The sequence below is a fragment of the Podarcis vaucheri genome (assembly GCF_965113315.1).
Source record: "Podarcis vaucheri genome assembly, chromosome: 1".
NCBI lineage: Eukaryota > Metazoa > Chordata > Lepidosauria > Squamata > Lacertidae > Podarcis > Podarcis vaucheri.
The window spans coordinates 82228921-82247030 of NC_138759.1; the positions used below are offsets into that span (position 1 = coordinate 82228921).

At 44.0% G+C, this 18110-nt stretch overlaps 1 protein-coding gene across 1 annotated transcript in view; it reads left to right on the top strand.

Annotated features, from left to right (window-relative positions):
• Positions 1–273: 273 nt before the first annotated feature.
• The window catches only part of LOC309531653 (acyl-CoA (8-3)-desaturase-like), a 28793-nt gene continuing 10956 nt past the window's right edge, over positions 274–18110 (top strand). The window contains exons 1-5 of the mRNA XM_082221264.1: positions 274–572; positions 6435–6545; positions 8247–8444; positions 9355–9456; positions 9536–9664. Of these exons, the coding sequence (XP_082077390.1) occupies positions 384–572; positions 6435–6545; positions 8247–8444; positions 9355–9456; positions 9536–9664 (729 nt within the window). The 5' untranslated portion in view covers positions 274–383. The remainder of the gene's footprint in view (positions 573–6434; positions 6546–8246; positions 8445–9354; positions 9457–9535; positions 9665–18110) is intronic.

An 18110-nucleotide genomic window follows, 5' to 3' on the forward strand; every position in this document is an offset into this window, starting at 1 on the left:
TTTTTATGTAACGTCTTGGCAAAGGCAAAGGTTTGCTAAATATCATCCGGAACGGGACCGGCACGAACAAAGGCCGTGGGATTACGCAGCCCGGCATCTGCCGGGGCACAGGCAGCGGCGAGAGGGAGCGGGCGTCCAATGCGCGCGAGGGATTTCCTGCACAATAAAGCCGGAGCTCTCTTTCTCCAAGCGAGCCGGCAGAGCTGCCGGCCAATGGGCTCTCGCGAGCCTGGCGCGCAGGGCGCGGGGAGGCGTGTCCAGGGCGGAGCGCGCGGCTGGCTGGGCGCTCGGGGGTGGTGGCTGCTCGGCGCCGCTGGATGGGCAGAAGCGCTTCGGCCGCCCGGGGGTCGGTGACTGTGGCATCGTGACAGCCGCCGGCAGAGATGGCGAAGGCCGAGATCCCCGCGGCAGCCCCGCGGCTCTTCACGTGGGACGAGATCCAGCTGCGATCGGGCAGGGCGCCGGAGCGGTGGCTGGTGATCGACAGGAAAGTCTACAACATCAGCCAGTTCCACAAGCGGCACCCGGGGGGCTCCCGCGTGATCAGCCACTATGCGGGGCAGGACGCCACGGTGAGGGGGCCGAAGGAGAGCGGGGGCGCCAGAGGGGATGCCCAACGCAGCGAAGCCGGGGAGCGGTGGGGGCGGAGATCATGTTTCAGGGGCCGGGCTGGAGGGCGAGAGATGCCTGGAGGAATAAGGTTACTGGATAGGGCGGCATGTGTGTGGTGTTTTGCTTGGGCTTTACTGGAGAAGTGATCATTGTTGCGACCCGATCCTACACGTGTTTACTGGGAAGCAATCTCCGGGACTTAGAATCCTAGAGTTGGAAGGGACCACGTAAGTCATTTAGTCCAAGCCCCTGCAATGCAGGAATCTTTTGCCCAACGTGGGGTTCGAACCCGAACCCCTGAGATTAAGAGTTTCATTCTCTACCGACTGAGCTATTCAGTGCAAAGCCATGCTTCGGATTCCAACATCTGGAGCCCACTCAGCCACACCGAGGGCCCAAAAGATCCTGCAGGGGTTTCTTCATGAAGAGGCTATGCTTTATACTCAAAAGGACAGGAGTTGCCATAGGCAATGATGAATACTTAAACATAAGAAATAACTAACTGACCAATCACATCGGTTCTGCCCAACAAAGTCCACCCCCCCAAACAAATATCCTAGCTATGCGCATGTATATATGGTGAGGGATGCAGGTGCATTACATTTTCTGACTGGAGGTAGAGAAAGAAAAATAACTCTGCACATGCTCAGAAACACTGTTGTTTCACATGTCTCACAGTGATCACTTTTCTAGTTGTAAGAACATGCCGTACATTCACTATGCTGCAGGGACAGATCACCTGTGGACCTCTGGGTGTTGCTGGCCTCCCAGCCTTCTTCAGCTTTATGCAGCATAGGCCATGTGGTCTGGGGTGGAGTTGGGAGTCCAGCAATGTTTAGAGGACCACAGGCTCCCCATCCTTTTTGTAGGACTTGTACAAAAATGAGAAGGCTATGAATGAATATATGCCTATTTGTGCGAGAGAGCAGGAACTCTGGAAGAGAGGAAAGCATGGTGACTGGCCTGTGTGCTTTGCTAGTTTGTTTGTCTGTATGCACTGTGTCTATCTATTTGTTGGTCTATATGCCTCACTCTTCTTCCCAAAGCATGTTCAAATAACCCCCATAGAAAACTAACATGGTCAGGGAGAGAGCTAGACAGACCGTTTCTCCCCAATACATTTATTTCCCATGTGTACCGTCTTGTACAAGTACCAACTTGAGAATGAGGATAACTTTTCAAAATGATGACTGCAACCTATTAGGGCTGACTCTACCATTAGGCAGAGCAAGTCAATTGCCTTAGGTCTCAGAGGCTTGGTGGGGCAGCATCACACATCCAGCCATTTCTCTTGGACATTTTCCTCTGTTAGAGACCAGAGCTATGTGTGCCCCAGGCCAGTCATCCACCCCCATAACCATCCTGCTACCCTTGGTTGCACTGGAGGATGCTATCCTGTTGCAAGCATTGAAGTAAGATTCAGTTGCCAGTCTAGTCAGTACCTGGGTGTGTACGTGTGTGGCAAATTATCCTTTGCTTCAGGCGGCAAAATGTGTTTGGGCTGGCCCTGCTTATTAGGCATCTATGCAGTGTTCTATTTGTGTTCACATTAGAAGTGGCTCTCCTGATGGGGTGGAGCTACAGCACTAGCCTTCTGGCAGTGGAGAGGGGGGAGGTGGCGGGGAGAATGGTGTGCTGCAGGCACACCGGTGGAGTCAGTCTGGCGCTCCTGCCGGTGGGTCTGCACCACACTGACCTTCACCCTTCTTCCTGGCAAGTGGCAGTGACACCTGGTATTGTGAATCTGCCCCACTGTTTGCATGTACTAAATTTAAGTTTAGCATGACATATATGCAACCAGGAATCAGCCACAGCAAGCCTAATGTGCCCCCCTTTGCATAACCATAGTTTACCACGCCATCCAGACTTGGAATTATGATTAATAAAAACTTAACTTTGATAATTATGGCGTGACGTTGATTTGCCTGAAACCAACCCTTATTAAAGTTAACCATGGTTTGGACCAGCAACAAACCATGGCTAACCATAAAAACGGGAGCTTCCAAACCTTTCTGTGGAGAGAGAAGTGGGGAGCATTCGCTTATCTGCAGGACATTTCACACTTCATACTAAACTGTGATAGTTACAATAAATACCTGTTAAGAGTCCAAGTGCTTGTTTATCTACACAAACTTGTTTGTAACTCCATGGGAGAACTGTACTGGGGGAAGTGGAGAAGCTGTAGGTTTGATAAAGGTTAAATAGTCTCTGTGCCCTTCTGCCCTATCCCATCAGCTCTCCTCCAGAAATGGCTTCTGTTTAAAAGGAAGATGAGTCTATCAGGATTTTGTTGCATGCATTGTGTGTTAGTTAAGTTGTAAGTGTCAAGTCAAGTAATGCCATTTTCTTCTTGCACATCCTCATAACCACCTTGTGGGGCTGGCTGCTATTCTTTGTATTTTGACTTGGAGAGCTGAAGTGGAAAACCATGTAGAAGTATTTGATCTGGGTTTAAAACCCAACCACAGCATAGACTTATTGCAGTCATGGCTAACCTCTGATTTCAACCTAAGTCATTACTTCACTTCACTGATGGGATCCCAGAACAGCAGAAACTTGGATTAACGGACCTCCAGTTTACGTAGCATTTACGTGGCTGTACTTTTTATGGAACTCAGATAGTCTTGTGCTTACAGTGAGGTTTCTGTCTGAACCACTTCTCACAAAATCAGATTTCAACCGGTGGTGTAGCCACTCTAGCCTTTTTAGAAATGATAGTGGTGGCATACTAAATGGCAATTTGTGTTTACGATGAATGGTTCAGCTGTCTGACTCATCATGTACATAGCACAATCCAGACACAAAAAAATGCATCTGGCAATGTGGATCGTGGCAGTGTGAATTGACTCTGAATAAGCCATGTATTTTAGTCTGGATTTAGCAGCCTTGAGGACATGCTGAAAGCTTAACACTGTGTAATTGGAAACAAAGATGAAATACTGTTCATCTGGCAAAAAAAAAAAGCTGTTACAGGTCATACACACACACACACACACACACACACACACACACAAAATCTAAAAAATGTAAGAAAATGAGATGTTCCCCTTCTACTTCCTGCTGCCCAGCTAACTATTCCAGTTCCGAGAAGGTGATTTACAAGGTCCCTCTCTATCGCCTCCCTCCTCTCCCTTTTTCATTACTGCCGGGTTTTTACAACAGCCATTGTGAGGATTGGCTGAATCTTATGGTACCACCGTCTACAGATCAGCCTACGAACCACCCCCTTTCCCCCTTCCAATGAGAAAACTAACAGGAAAATACCGTTCCCCACTCCCAGGATTCAGATAAACTTAGGAACAGCGGATACAATCTCTCTCTCTCTCTCTCTCTCTCTCTCTCTCTCTCTCACACACTGGAAGTAGTTATATCAGCTGCATTTTAAAACACTTTCCTGGCCAGCCTTAAAGGGCCAGCACCATCCAAAAGCACACAAATTAAGGATGGCATGTGTTGATCAGTATCATGGAAAAGAAGGATAAAATAAAAGCCAATACAGAGATTTTTTAGAAAGGGGACATTTTCGGTCTGAGGGGTGTCAACAGCAGAGGCATTATATTAGACAAGAAGAAACCAGCTTCTTTCCTGAGGTCCTCACACCACTTGAACAGAAGAGTGACTGACACTGTGTCAGTGTGATATAAATATGTTGTTGTTGTTGTTACTATTTATTCAATTTATATCCTGCCCTTCCTGCCAAAGGAGCCCAGGGCAGCAGACATGACAATAATAATAAAACAGCTTAAAACATGTTTAAAACATGCTATAAAGAAAAGTGGATTATGCATCAAACCCAGGTCTGAGCACAGACTGGAATGGGTCCAGATAATCTGTTTCCTCCAATAATGCTTTCAGCTGAACTAAAAAGACCCTCTTGAGCATTTGAGGCAGATTTAGGGCAGTGTGGCCTGTTCTCCCCAACTGGCCCTGAGCCTAGTGAGCGCCACAGGGTGTCACAACTATGACATAGTGAATTGAGCAGAATGGAAGGTGAGAGGCAGGTGGGGTGCTTAATTTTGTACATGGCACTGCTGACATTTGAAAGACCAAAGTCCAACCCTGTAAGCACTTTTACCTCAAAAGGGGGATGTTAGAAGCCTGGAGTACCCCCTGTCTACAAAGCTGTTTCTTTGGGGGGAAGCGCACGCCTTCCCTGGACATTGCGGTGTAGGGGATAGTGTGTCAGACCAGGGTTCAAATTCTTACTCAGCCTGAAACTCAGTGGATTGCTGTGAGGGGAGTGGAAAACTGTATACGCCACCTAGGGCTCCTTGGTCAGGTTGTGCACCTAATTATCAGACTGACTTGAGAGCACAGGCTTGTTTAGGTGACACAGGGCAGGCCAGGTGGTACACACAGCTTTACCTACTCCTCAGCATTTGCTGCCTGAGGTGGCTGCCTCACTCTGCCTTATACAGACAAGCTAAATAGCACATGGAGAGGAATGTGAGGTTGCAGAAGTTTTGCTCTGCCTTCTTATATGTATCTGAATCAATATTAGATTGGGGTTGGGAGGCCTTTCAGTAACAGCCAGGAAAATTCACACGTTCTTATAAAACATAAGGGTTATTTGCTGGTATTTCTACACAACCCTGTTCCCAGCTTTGTCCTGTTTATAACACTCAGGGACTGAATGAATGGTTGGCAGACATCAACCAGTCATTTATTGTATTTGACTAAAAGCCATCACAAATCCAGTTACAGGTGCAGCAAATCAAATAAAACCTATTAAAAGAGATCCAGAAATATACATCCATTTACATTAAATCAAATTAATGAATCCCTGCACAATCTACAGAATTGTCTTTTATGTAGCCAGCACAGATACCTTTTAGGGGCTTTTGCAAATAAGGCTGTTTCATATGTGACAAGTGGGTCGCAGTCACATAATAGCCAACATGTTTTCACTTCAGGGTTCTGTCCAACATCTGTTCCAAAAATATCTCTCTGGGGTTTTGATAGAGCTGACAATGGAGTATATAATGGGGAATATCTTCTTTTTCACCTACCCCACAAATACAAAATCTTAAATGCCTTGGGAATGATGTGGGCATTGTTTGAAAGCAGAAAGCTGTAAATGCAGTTCTCAGGGAGGCAAAGGTAAGTGTCTGGTTTATAAATGCAAACACATTTCCAGAGCGGCACCTAGTGACCAGAAGGAATAACTGTTACCCAGGACTTTTAGTTGTTTTCTTGAAGCCCTTCAGAAAGTCTTGGGAACAAATGCCTCAAATAAAAATAAAAGCACAGGAACAAGGAAACCAGTGTCCTGGCTAGAAATCAGTCGAAGGACCATCAGTATCTGTGCCAATGCCACATGTGCCAGAATGTGTAGCTGCAGCCTTTAGAGAAACTCAAGTCAGAAGGTGAAAGAGGCTTTTTGGAAGAGGAGACAAAAGAACATTATTTGGCTAAGAGAAAATAGTCAGGATATGACTGACAGGTCTCTGTTTAGAGCAGGGATGGGGAACTTGTGGCCTTCCAGATGTTGGACTACAACTCCTGTCATGACTGGGCTGATAATTAGAGTTCAGCAACAACTGTAAGGCCTCTAGAGGAAATGATGATATATTCCCACACTGAAACACTTTACTAATTCAAGGAAAAAGTTAATGGAACAATGTGGCCATTTTGGATTGGAAAGTATATTTTAGGAAGTGCAGAATGGGACCAGCAAGCTTCACTAGCTAGATTTCCCCACATTGACCTAGGGATGCCAATAGCATCATGCCTATTTCTTGACATTATTTAAATTAACATTTAAATTCTCCGTTCTTGAAGCACAACTAGTTTACTCACTTCATTCCACTGTGGTTTTTCAGGATCCCTTCACAGCATTCCACCTGGACAAGACTCTAGTAAGAAAGTACATGAAGCCCTTGCTCATTGGGGAGCTTGCAGCAGATCAGCCCAGCTTTGAACCCAGCAAAAATGTAAGTTTCCTTTTAAAAAAAAATGTAGTAATATCATTACTATTATTGTTGGTGGTGGTGATTTATTTTGAGACCACCCATCTAATAATTGCAGGTCGGTATACTACAATATCTAGAACCTTACATGGTATTAAAAATACTTAAAATCTTAAAACATCATAGGACATATTGGACTGGTGAGACTGATGGTCAGTCACTAGAACTCCATATATTATATATAGCTTTAAAGTCTCAGTTTGCCCCCTTATAAAAATATGTGTCATCAGATGGAACTGAAAGAGGGAACCAATGGTATCTGCAATGGGATAATGTCTCATGGTTGTAGTTCCACCACAGAGGAGACCCTGCCACATGTTGCCACCAAAGAGGCAATAACCATTGGTGGTACCACCAGTATGTAAGAAGGCTGTGAATTCCCTTAAGCACTGATGTTATATGATTCTGTCTATGATTGCTGTATAGCAGCCAGGCTGCAGCATTCTACACTAGCTGTAGCTTTTGATCCACATTGAGCGCATTACAGTAATCCATGGGTAAGAGTGGCCAGGCTATCCTGATCCAGAAACAATCATAGCTGGTGAACCAGCTGCATCTGTGAATTAGCACTCCTTAGAATCCATGAGTGCTCTCAAGTTACACACTGACTCTGTTGAGGTGAGGGCAACCCCACCTAGAACAGGCAAATTTCTCCTTCTGCAATAGACGATTCTCCCCATTTCTTCCCTATGTATGTCTTCTAAATCTGTTCCGGGAGATCCTCCATCCCTCTGGAACAGATTTAAGGATGGTATTGGGGGGAATGTGGAAGTCACATAGTTGTGCATGTGCAACTATCTCATTGAATACAGCTCATGGGCTTGAAGTCAAGCAAGATCAGTGAAGCCAGTGGAAAGGTATCTGGGTGGCCTATCAAAACAAGAAATACAGAAAAAGGATCTAGTTGGGGGTGAGAGAAGCAAGAACTAGTTTTCAGTTGAAGAAAGATGAGGGCACTGCCAGAACACAAGAAAGAAAAAGAAACACTACTGGCAAAGCTACTACTATCAAAATGGTAATGAAATACAGTTTAATAAATTATAATAAGAAGTATGAAATGTCCAGAGATACGTAACAATTTTTTAGAACATACCTTCTTCATGGGTAAAGAAATAGAGCTTGATACCTTATTTGGGCATAATTTTAAAAAGCGCCGTGTCTCACTGCATGAAGTATCATACTTCATTGTATTCCTTTGACTTTGAAGAACACCTGTCTTGAAACACATTGCGCATTTCATATGCTTTACTAAAGTTTTCTATACCACAGCACAGTTTTGAGGTTCTGCCTCGATATCTTTTGTTGTTAAGAACTTGTTTTTAACATGGTCGTTAAGTGTGAGAATATAATATGCTGAATACTGAATGGCCCTCAGAAGAATGGTTCAGCACCAGTACCCTACTGTATTATGATTTTTAGAAAAAGTATACATTAGCACATATGTAGACAGAATCTATACTACAATGACCTTTCTAAGTCTTTTTGTTTATAACTGTTTATGTGTGCATTTTAAAATGAATTGTAAGACTATCTAGGTTCTAACAATAGGCTCACCTGGGATGGTTCTAGAGATAGAAAAGCTGGACTTCAGCATGCTCTCTGTAGGAGGCTGGGTGAGGTCCCCTTTCAGAGGAGAGAAAACTGCAATGTGGTCTCTCTCCACAGAAACTGCACGTAGATGATTTTCGTGAGCTCCGTGCTACCGTTGAGAAGATGGGACTTCTGGATCCCAACCGCCTCTTTTTCTTCCTGTACCTCATGCACATCTTGCTGCTGGATGTGGCAGCTTGGCTCAACCTCTGGTACTTTGGACCATCCTTGGTGCCTTTCCTCTTCTCTGGATTGCTGCTTGGCACTGTACAGGTAACCCACAGATCAAATACAACAGGGTACAACAGGACAGGTGGTGGGGCAGGATTGACTACAGTTTTAGCTACATTAGGCTGCACAAGAGGAGGCAAGATACTTCTAGAAAGTGCCTATTTTCCTCCTGGATTCTTGTAACCATTGCTTCTCCAGCTTACCACCCATGGCTGCCCAGAGGTTTCCTACCCTCAAACAATTATTTCCACTCACCCATGCTCTGCTTAAGCTAGGAACTCCTTAAAGCACCTTGGGAGTGCTATCTCACTCTCTTCTTTGAAATCACTCCATCAAGCTTTGGGATTAATTCCTCTGCCTTCATCTCCTTTCACAACAAAGTCTATGCATGTTGTTGTTGCTTTAGAAAATGTTTAGTGCCTTTCAGCTGAAGATCACAGGGTAATTCACAACAAAAAAAACAAAAAATGAGAAGACAAAAAAACATAATACAACAAAAACAAACCAATTATCCCCCCTCCCACAAACGCATTTAAAGGGTCAAAGAATGTTAATCAACCAAATGCCTGGTTATAGAGAGATGTTTTAGCCTGGCACCTAAATATATGTAATGAAGACACTAGGTGAGCCTCCCTGGGGAGTGCATTCCACAAACTGGGAGCCATCACAGAGAAGGCCCGTTCTCGTGTTGTCAACCTCCAGACGTCTCATGAAAGAGGCCTCTGATGATCGTTACACAGAGTCTGGGTCGGTTCATATGCATATTAACTGTACTTTCTCTCCATATTGTCCTGACCTCTCCCAGCCTTCTCTTTTCCCTTCATTGACAAATTTCAGTCAGTAAAACTCGCTTGGGTGGAGAGGGGTCCTTTCCCCTTTCTGTTGCTACTATGCTATAAAACACTGCATGCATTTTACATTGTGGCATTGTGTTTGTACTGATGTTTTCCAGGCGCAAGCTGGCTGGCTGCAGCATGATTTGGGACACCTTTCGGTCTTTGGCAAATCTAAGTGGAACCACTGGGTTCACAAATTTGTGATTGGACACCTGAAGGTGAGTAACGGAGCTGGGATTTATTTGGGGCAGAGTATAAAGATTCTAGTTTAGACCTCTTATTTATTTCTCTCTTCAGGGGGCACCAGCTAGCTGGTGGAATCACTGGCATTTCCAGCACCATGCTAAACCTAACTGTTTCCGCAAGGACCCTGATCTCAATATGCATCCTTTGCTTTTTGCACTGGGAAAGAAACTCTCTGTAGAGGTGAGTCTTGAAATATTTTGGAAATGGCAGGGGAATGAGAAGCATGTGAAGGTATATACATTGAAATTAGATTAGTGTCTCTGTGCTTTTTTTTGGTATTGTGGGAAAGGCCTGGGTAAAGCAGATTCCTTGCTTAAATTTAATTGAATCAAGGCAGAATGAGGTCCAAATGTTAGGGAGAGATTAGAAAAAGTTTATAGACATTCCACAGCCAAAGTGACATTACGTATTTTTAAAGAAGTTATATGCATGCTCTTAAATACAGGAGTGCCTGGCGTCCTCTGGTCCATGGGGTCACAAAGAGTCAGACACGACTAAACAACAACAATATGCATGCTCTAGCATTATATTGTTTTGAAAGGTTCACAGTTTTGCAATCATTACCAGATTTATGGCCTGTTTCTAAGTATATTGACTCAGAAGTATATATTTGTTTCTGCATTGGGAAACAAGTTCTGGACTTGAGGCAGAAGAGATTCTGCTAAGCCTTGAGCAAATAAGTTAATCCTGGTTAAGTGTTATTGCAATTTGAAAGGTTGACTGACTTTTATTTGACCCCCTTGTTACGATTCAGAAGTTTCTACTCAATTTCATTTGAATGGTGGCTTTTTGGAATATTTTAAAAATAAAAGTAGACCAGGTAAGATTTTTCATAATAACCTGTGCTGGGCAAAATTATGAAAATCATCTGCCACTTAAAACCGAACTCATGCCAAACACAATTCTCTGTTATTTTACTGGTAGGAAGCTCTTAGTGAAATAAAATGTTAATACAGTGGTACCTCAGGTTAAGTACTTAATTCATTCCGGAGGTCCGTACTTAACCTGAAACTGTTCTTAACCTGAAGCACCACCTTAGCTAATGGGGCCTCCCGCTGCTGCCGTGCCGCCGGAGCACGATTTCTGTTCTCATCCTGAAGCAAAGTTCTTAACCCGAGTTAATATTTCTGGGTTAGCGGAGTCTGTAACCTGAAGCGTATGTAACCTAAGGTACCACTGTATAAATACTCTTACAAATCTAATGAAAGCAATAGCAATCAGTATCTGGCTGATACATTTTGAAGAGTACATGATACATTGTCCATTGCATAACTCTACTGCAGAGCTTTCCAAACTGTGTCACGACAGGTTAGTGTGTTGCCTGCAGTGTGCAGGTGTGTTGCACGACTACTCCTGGGGCTGGAAAAGGGTTAGTTTAACCTCCAGTTTGCTAGTAAAACTGAATTACTGTGTTGCAAGATGATGCATGTCTAAAAAAGTGTGTCACCAAACATGAATAGTTTGGAAAGCTCTCCTCTACTGTTTCTAGGATTCAAGTATTGCAGCTCTGATTCTGGGTACCTGTACCATCCTTTATTTTTCTCTCCCTGCCTCCAGAGTTTAACCACAACTTTGGGTTGCACGATTGGGTTAGACTGGGGAAATAACATGAGGAGGAAGCAGTGGCGTAGCGTGGGTTGTCAGCACCCGGGGCAAGGCAAGTAATTTGCGCCCCCTAACCCGGGGCAAGGCAAGTAATTTGCGCCCCCTAACCCCTAACCTGCCGCCGCTGCCAGCTTCTTCTTGCTGCTGCCTGGTCTGGTCTGGTGTGGTTCTCTCCCGCGCTCAGCGCTGCGCTGGGCGGCCGCTGCACTGTCCCTCCCCCAGATAGTCCCTCGCTCTCTCTCCGCACCGCACCGCACACCTGGCACCCCCCCTCCACAGTGGGCGGCGACCCGGCAGCTCGGATCGGATTCGCACAGCCAGCACTGCAGTGAGAGTGAGTGAGCCAGGTAGAGGCAGAGAGCTGAGAGTGCGAGCGCCCCCCCCCCAGATGTTGCGCCCGGTGCGGCTGGCCCCCCTGCACCCCCACGCTACGCCACTGGGAGGAAGGTTTAAGAACATGCTGCCTTCCACCAGTTCTGTTCAAGTCAAAACTGAAATCTTCCGCAGCTGGTTTCAAGTAAACAAAAGTCCTGAGAAATCTGATGATTCGTGGATCTCTTATTTAAAAAATCCTTCTTTTTTGTATGAAATCTGCAATACAATAATACAACAATACAACCTGTGCTGTGAAGAGCCTTTTGAATCAAACCACTATTTAACTCCCTGGGGAAGTTTTAACTATTTATAAAAATGTAGTACCACATGTTATAAACCAGCCTGTTCATTTTGTTCCTTATCTTCTATTGCCATCAACCATTCCTGGTAAAAACATACGTACTGTATTTTCCTTTCTTTTCCTAGTAGCTGGGATAGGTTTTAGGCTTGAGACATAAATTGAACCAATGTACTAAAACTTATTCATTTTAAAAAAAAAAACTTAGGACAAGTATTAATGGTTGGACTATATTCGAATAGGCTTCGTTCAGTATTTGCTTAATTGATACTATAACCTAAGGAGTTGGAAATCATCTTGAACTAGGTTGCTTCCCTAACTAACAGGGCTAACTTCATTTAAATTGCCAGCCCCCTCCTCTGCAACTTCCATCAGCCCCAGCGAACTTGGCCCATAATCTGAGATAATGGAAGTTGGAGTCCAACAACATTTGGAGGGCTACAGATTTCCTATCCCTGCCTTCTGTTAACTTGTCCACAGTTCGAACTCACTGTTTTGTTTGGATGTTATTGAACTGAAGCCTTTCTTCTGGTCAGGACCAGACTGACAAAGGTTCAGAACAGAAGAGGTTTACAAGCTGGCACTCTCTGAAGACATCACAGCTTCTTGAGCTCACCTTCTTATATCGATCGTACACCGACTCTCTTGAAGTGCCACTTCAGAAGTCTTTCTCTTCTTCCAGGTCTTTCCTCATGAGTTTCTACCTACATGAATTCTTTTGCTATCCTTTGGACAGTCTAAGCTAAGTTGTCCCTCTGCTGTCCCCTTTGACCCCTTTCAGATTTTCCAGTGCAGCTTTGCTTTAGCTTCTTCTTGACAAATCCCCTTGACCCCAAACTTTCTCTTTTTAGTATTCTCTGATATATAACCCAAAGGGTGCTCATCAATGGTTCCTCTTCATCCTGGAGAAGAGTGACTAGTGGGGTGCCACAGGGTTCTGTCTTGGGCCCGGTCTTATTCAACATCTTTATCAACGACTTGGATGATGGACTCAAGGGCATCCTGATCAAATTTGCAGATGACACCAAACTGGGAGGGGTGGCTAACACCCCAGAGGACAGGATCACACTTCAAAACGACCTTGACAGATTAGAGAACTGGGCCAAAACAAACAAGATGAATTTTAACAGGGAGAAATGTAAAGTATTGCACTTGGGCAAAAAAAATGAGAGGCACAAATACAAGATGGGTGACACCTGGCTTGAGAGCAGTACATGTGAAAAGGATCTAAGAGTCTTGGTTGACCACAAACTTGACATGAGCCAACAGTGTGACGCGGCAGCTAAAAAAGCCAATGCAATTCTGGGCTGCATCAATAGGAGTATAGCATCTAGATCAAGGGAAGTAATAGTGCCACTGTATTCTGCTCTGGTCAGACCTCATCTGGAGTACTGTGTCCAGTTCTGGGCACCACAGTTCAAGAAGGACACTGACAAACTGGAACGTGTCCAGAGGAGGGCAACCAAAATGGTCAAAGGCCTGGAAACGATGCCTTATGAGGAACGGCTAAGGGAGCTGGGCATGTTTAGCCTGGAGAAGAGGAGGTTAAGGGGTGATATGATAGCCATGTTCAAATATATAAAAGGATGTCACATAGAGGAGGGAGAAAGGTTGTTTTCTGCTGCTCCAGAGAAGTGGACACGGAGCAATGGATCCAAACTACAAGAAAGAAGATTCCACCTAAACATTAGGAAGAACTTCCTGACAGTAAGAGCTGTTCAACAGTGGAATTTGCTGCCAAGGAGTGTGGTGGAGTCTCCTTTTTTGGAGGTCTTTAAGCAGAGGCTTGACAACCATATGTCAGGAGTGCTCTGATGGTGTTTCCTGCTTGGCAGGGGGTTGGACTCGATGGCCCTTGTGGTCTCTTCCAACTCTAGGATTCTATGATTCTATAAGTGTGGCTTTTTATTCACTGCAACCAACTCCTTTCCCAATCAAAATTTAAGCCTGGCAGACTGATGGTTCAGTACACCAATAAGTGGCGATGGAATGTCCACCCATTCATCTCTCAGTGACAGACATCTTATGCCCTTTTCAGTGTTCACATTCTGTATTACTAGAGGACTCTTACAGTCTTCCCTGACACCAGTGTGTGATAGCAGCTCCCTTTTCCTCTCCAACATTAAAACATATTTGCTGCTTGGCAGGCTGTCAGCTGTGAATCTCAGTATGACATTTCTATCTCAGGATTTTTACTGTTTTTCCAGGGGAAGTAAATATAAATACGATTGTTGACATACTGTGGTACCTCAGGTTATATACACTTCAGGTTACATACGCTTCAGGTTACAGACTCCGCTAACCCAGAAATAGTGCTTCAGGTTAAGAACTTTGCTTCAGGATGAGAACAGAAATTGTGCTTTGGCGGCACGGCAGCAGCAGGAGGCCCATTAGCTAAAGTGGTGCTTCAGGTTAAGAACAGTTTCAGGTTAAGTACGGACCTCCGGAACGAATTAAGTACTTAACCTGAGGTACCACTGTAGTCTCATTTTTTTATCTTAAGTGGCTTATTCATCATTTCCTTTTGCTTCCCCTTGACCAAAAAAAGACCCTATTAAAAAAATTCCTGTTTTGTTAGTGGTTAGATTATTCATGAAAGAATTCACCTAAATCTCTATTCACAGTAGCTCCATTCAAGCCCATGTTCTTTGATTACAGTACTTAGGTACATGGTAGTATTTCAAAAGGCTCCCTTTGTCTGAGACATTCCTTTCATCCATTAAACTTGCTTGCTTGCCAAAGAAAGAAACTTCATAGCAAAGTATGCTGGTTGCTAGCAATCACCTTATTTCCAGTATGTGTCTTACTCCAACAACAACCAATGTTATTATGCATTCCCCTATTCACAGAACAGCAGAAAGTTCTATGGCCTGCACTGCTGTGTTAATTGACTTTGATGAGGGAGCCCTAGAGATTAAGGACTGTATCTAACACTGCAGTTCTGTTTGTGTAACAGACTTCTGTGTGTTCAGTGGAACTTCCCCTTCTTCTCCTGCCACCTGTAGCTATTTGTGCAGCCTCAAAACCTGCTCCAGAAGGTTGGGAGACCCTCCACAGCAGATATTTTTTTTTTGGGGGGGGGAATTGCAGGGGGAGAAGAGGAAGTTCTGTTGTGTGAGCAGAAATCCTCTTGCACAGTGCTGGATAGAGTCCTTTGGATGTTTTTGTAATATTTGCTTTATATGAGCAAAGGATAAGTGGAGGCAAACAGGAGCTCACACAAGACTGAAGATTCCCCCAGAGGGAAACTTGTTCCCCCCTACTCCACTTTACTATCCCAGTTTTCCTTTCTTAATAATAATAATAATGATAAATTTTTATTTGTACCCCACCCTCCCTGGCCGAGGCCAGGCTCAGAGCGGCTAACATCATAAAAACAACACAATATGCATAAAAACAACACAATATGCATAAAAACAACACAATATGCATAAAAACAGACACCAATCATTTAAAATATATCTTAAAATTAATTCAGACAAGTTAAAATCTGGGCAGGTGGCAATTATCAGGATGGAATTGAGAGTGGTTAATACTTGCCAGGACCAACTTTCCACTGATCATACAAGGCCCTGAGAGTCGGCTGGGGGCCTCCTTCAGGCTTGTTTTATACACCTGCCACTGCTGTCTGTTGGCCTGTCTCTCACTTCCATGCACAAATATACCCTTTACAAACTCTGGTGGGCACCTCAGTTTAAAAACAAGAGAGAATCAGCAATGGAGACTGCACTGTTTTCTAGAAATTTGCCTGACAAAGTAACAGTCAGTCATCATTCTTACCATAACAATAAGTAAATCTGGCCTCTGTAATATACAAGCTCTCTCTCCTCCTTTTCCTTCTGGTCTGGCCTCTCAATGATATGTTTGCACTATATTTGCCCTTTTGGGACACCACCTGTTTCACAGATTCACAGCATATATAGTTCCGGACAGTGCCGGTGCCAGGCTGTTTTGCACCCTAGGTAACTACTTGCACACACACCCAATGGCTAACTTCAATTTTCAACAAAACAGATGTATTGTAGAAAAAATGAAAAGTGCAAAACTGCTAAACTTATTTTAAATTGCAAGAATAAGTAATACAACAATCCTTGATTATCTTTCTCAAATACAAAAGAAAATGTTTTAGCACACCAATCATTTGGAATAGTCTTGTGAATTGTGATGTTAAAAATGCAAGTCTTTTCAAAGTTTCAATTTCGGGCACATCAAAATCTCCCTTTGCATGCCTTTTCCTTTGCAAATGTTGTCACTTCAGGTCAAGTGTTGCAGCTTGAGCATGTCCCCCCCCCTTTTCTTTTTTCAAATCCTTTATTATTTTATTCACACAACATACATTCTTTACAACAAACAACTCCAAAATAAACAGAGAACTCCAAAATAAAATCATATGTAACAAAACCATAAGTCTCATGTTTTCAAGTCATATGGTTGCCAAGCCAACTACAGTGGTGCCCCGCAAGACGAATGCCTCGCAAGACGGAAAACTCGCTAGACGAAAGAGTTTTCCGTTTTGGAGGTGCTTCCTAAAATGAATCCCCTATGGGCTTGCTTCGCAAGACGAAAATGTCTTGCGAGTTCCTGCGGGTTTTTTCCCTTTCCTCCCTCTTTTTCTAAGCCGCTAAGCCGCTTATCAGCTGATCCGATAAGCCGCTAAAAGCCGCTAATAGCGCTAATCCGCTAATCCGTCAATGGGCTTGCTTTGCAAGACGAAAAAACCGCTAGACGAAGAGAATCACAGAACGGATTCTTTTCGTCTTGCGAGGCACCACTGTAGTCTCTTTTGCAATGTTGTTGAGCCCGTGTAAGTTTCTGTAAGTTTGAGCTTTGAGAAACTATGTACAAAATAGAAAACAAAAATAAAATACTATCAGAAATTTATAAGATATAACAAAAACTAATCTGTATTAAAAGGTCAGAACTGCTCCCATCTCAGGTCTGTGCCCTAGGTGGTTGCCTAGTTGGCCTAATGACAGCACAGGCCCTGGTTCTGGGTGGTCAGGACCCAAGTGTTTGTTTCATCCGTCTGGAATTAATTCCTGTTGGCTAAATTGCTTTTGGTCTAGCCTGATTCACTCCATCTTGACCTTATCCATTTTTGTAGCTACTTCAGTGTACAATGCATTCTTCTCCTTATTTAGTTGTTCCCTACAAGTGCATTCTGAGGTGAATCATGAATATTCCTAGTAATGACAAGCAGCAGCAGCAGTGAGGGAGTGGGAGCTTGCACAGGCTGCGTGAAGAAACTGGGGAAGAAGGAGTGAGTGGTGAGGAGGGAGCCCAGGGCCGGGTTTGAAAATGCAAAGGGGTATGTTGCAAAAAGAACAGAACCTGATGCTCTTGTGCTTTTGGTTGGAGGTGGACAGAAATTGCAAACAGGGTTGAATGCAGAAAGGTTTGGAGTGAGCAGCAGGTGGAGCTGCTGGGCAGGCACAGCAAGGGCTCAGCCATTGATAAGGTAGCCAGACTGTGGCGGTTTGCTAGAAAGACTTGACTTGAGGAATCGGGCCAATGAAGAGCAAGCAATTAGCCAGTCTGGCTCTGGGCAGAGCCTCCAGGGTTGGGAAAAGGGGCACAGTCCCATTTTGGAAGCCTATCATCCACTGACTCATGTAATCTATATTGAACTTGCAAAGGAAAGCATCGCATACTGAGCCAGACCAGATCTAACTGACTATTATTTACTCTGATGGGCAGCAGTTCTCCAGGATTTCAGACAGGAGGCTTTTCCAACCCTAGCTGGGAAATGCCAGTAATTGACCATTTTGCTCACTTTACTACTGAGCAAGGTCCCTTCCCTTGTATCACTTCAAACTATAGGTGAGAGACTGAATGTTTCAGTACTTTCCCATATAAAAAGCTCAGTGCACGCACAAAATTACCATATAGTCGTACCTTGGTTTTTGAACAGCTTAGTTCTCAAACATTTTGGTTCTGGCTTGCGAGCTATTTTTGGAAGCTGAATGTTTATCGTGGCTTCCGATTGGCTGCAGGAGCTTTGGTTTCCGAATGTTTTGGAAGTCAAACGGACTTCCAGAATGGATTCTGTTCAACTTCCAAAGTACAACTGTATTGGGAAGAGGGGTTCTGGTATATGCTGATCATGTGATTTGCTTTGGAATAAGGATGCTTGATAAATTAGAGATCTGTGAATTCTGTTGCCCCTCTGCACCTCCTGGATTAATATGTGGAACAGAACTTTGTTCTCCACCAGCTTGTGCCCTTCCCAAATGTTTGAGCATAGCTCTCAGCTAAAAAAATAATAATCAGCATACGTTAACATGTGTTTTGAGAGAAAATATATTTAGAAATGCATATTCAAATAAGTGTTTGCATGAATTTTTTTGT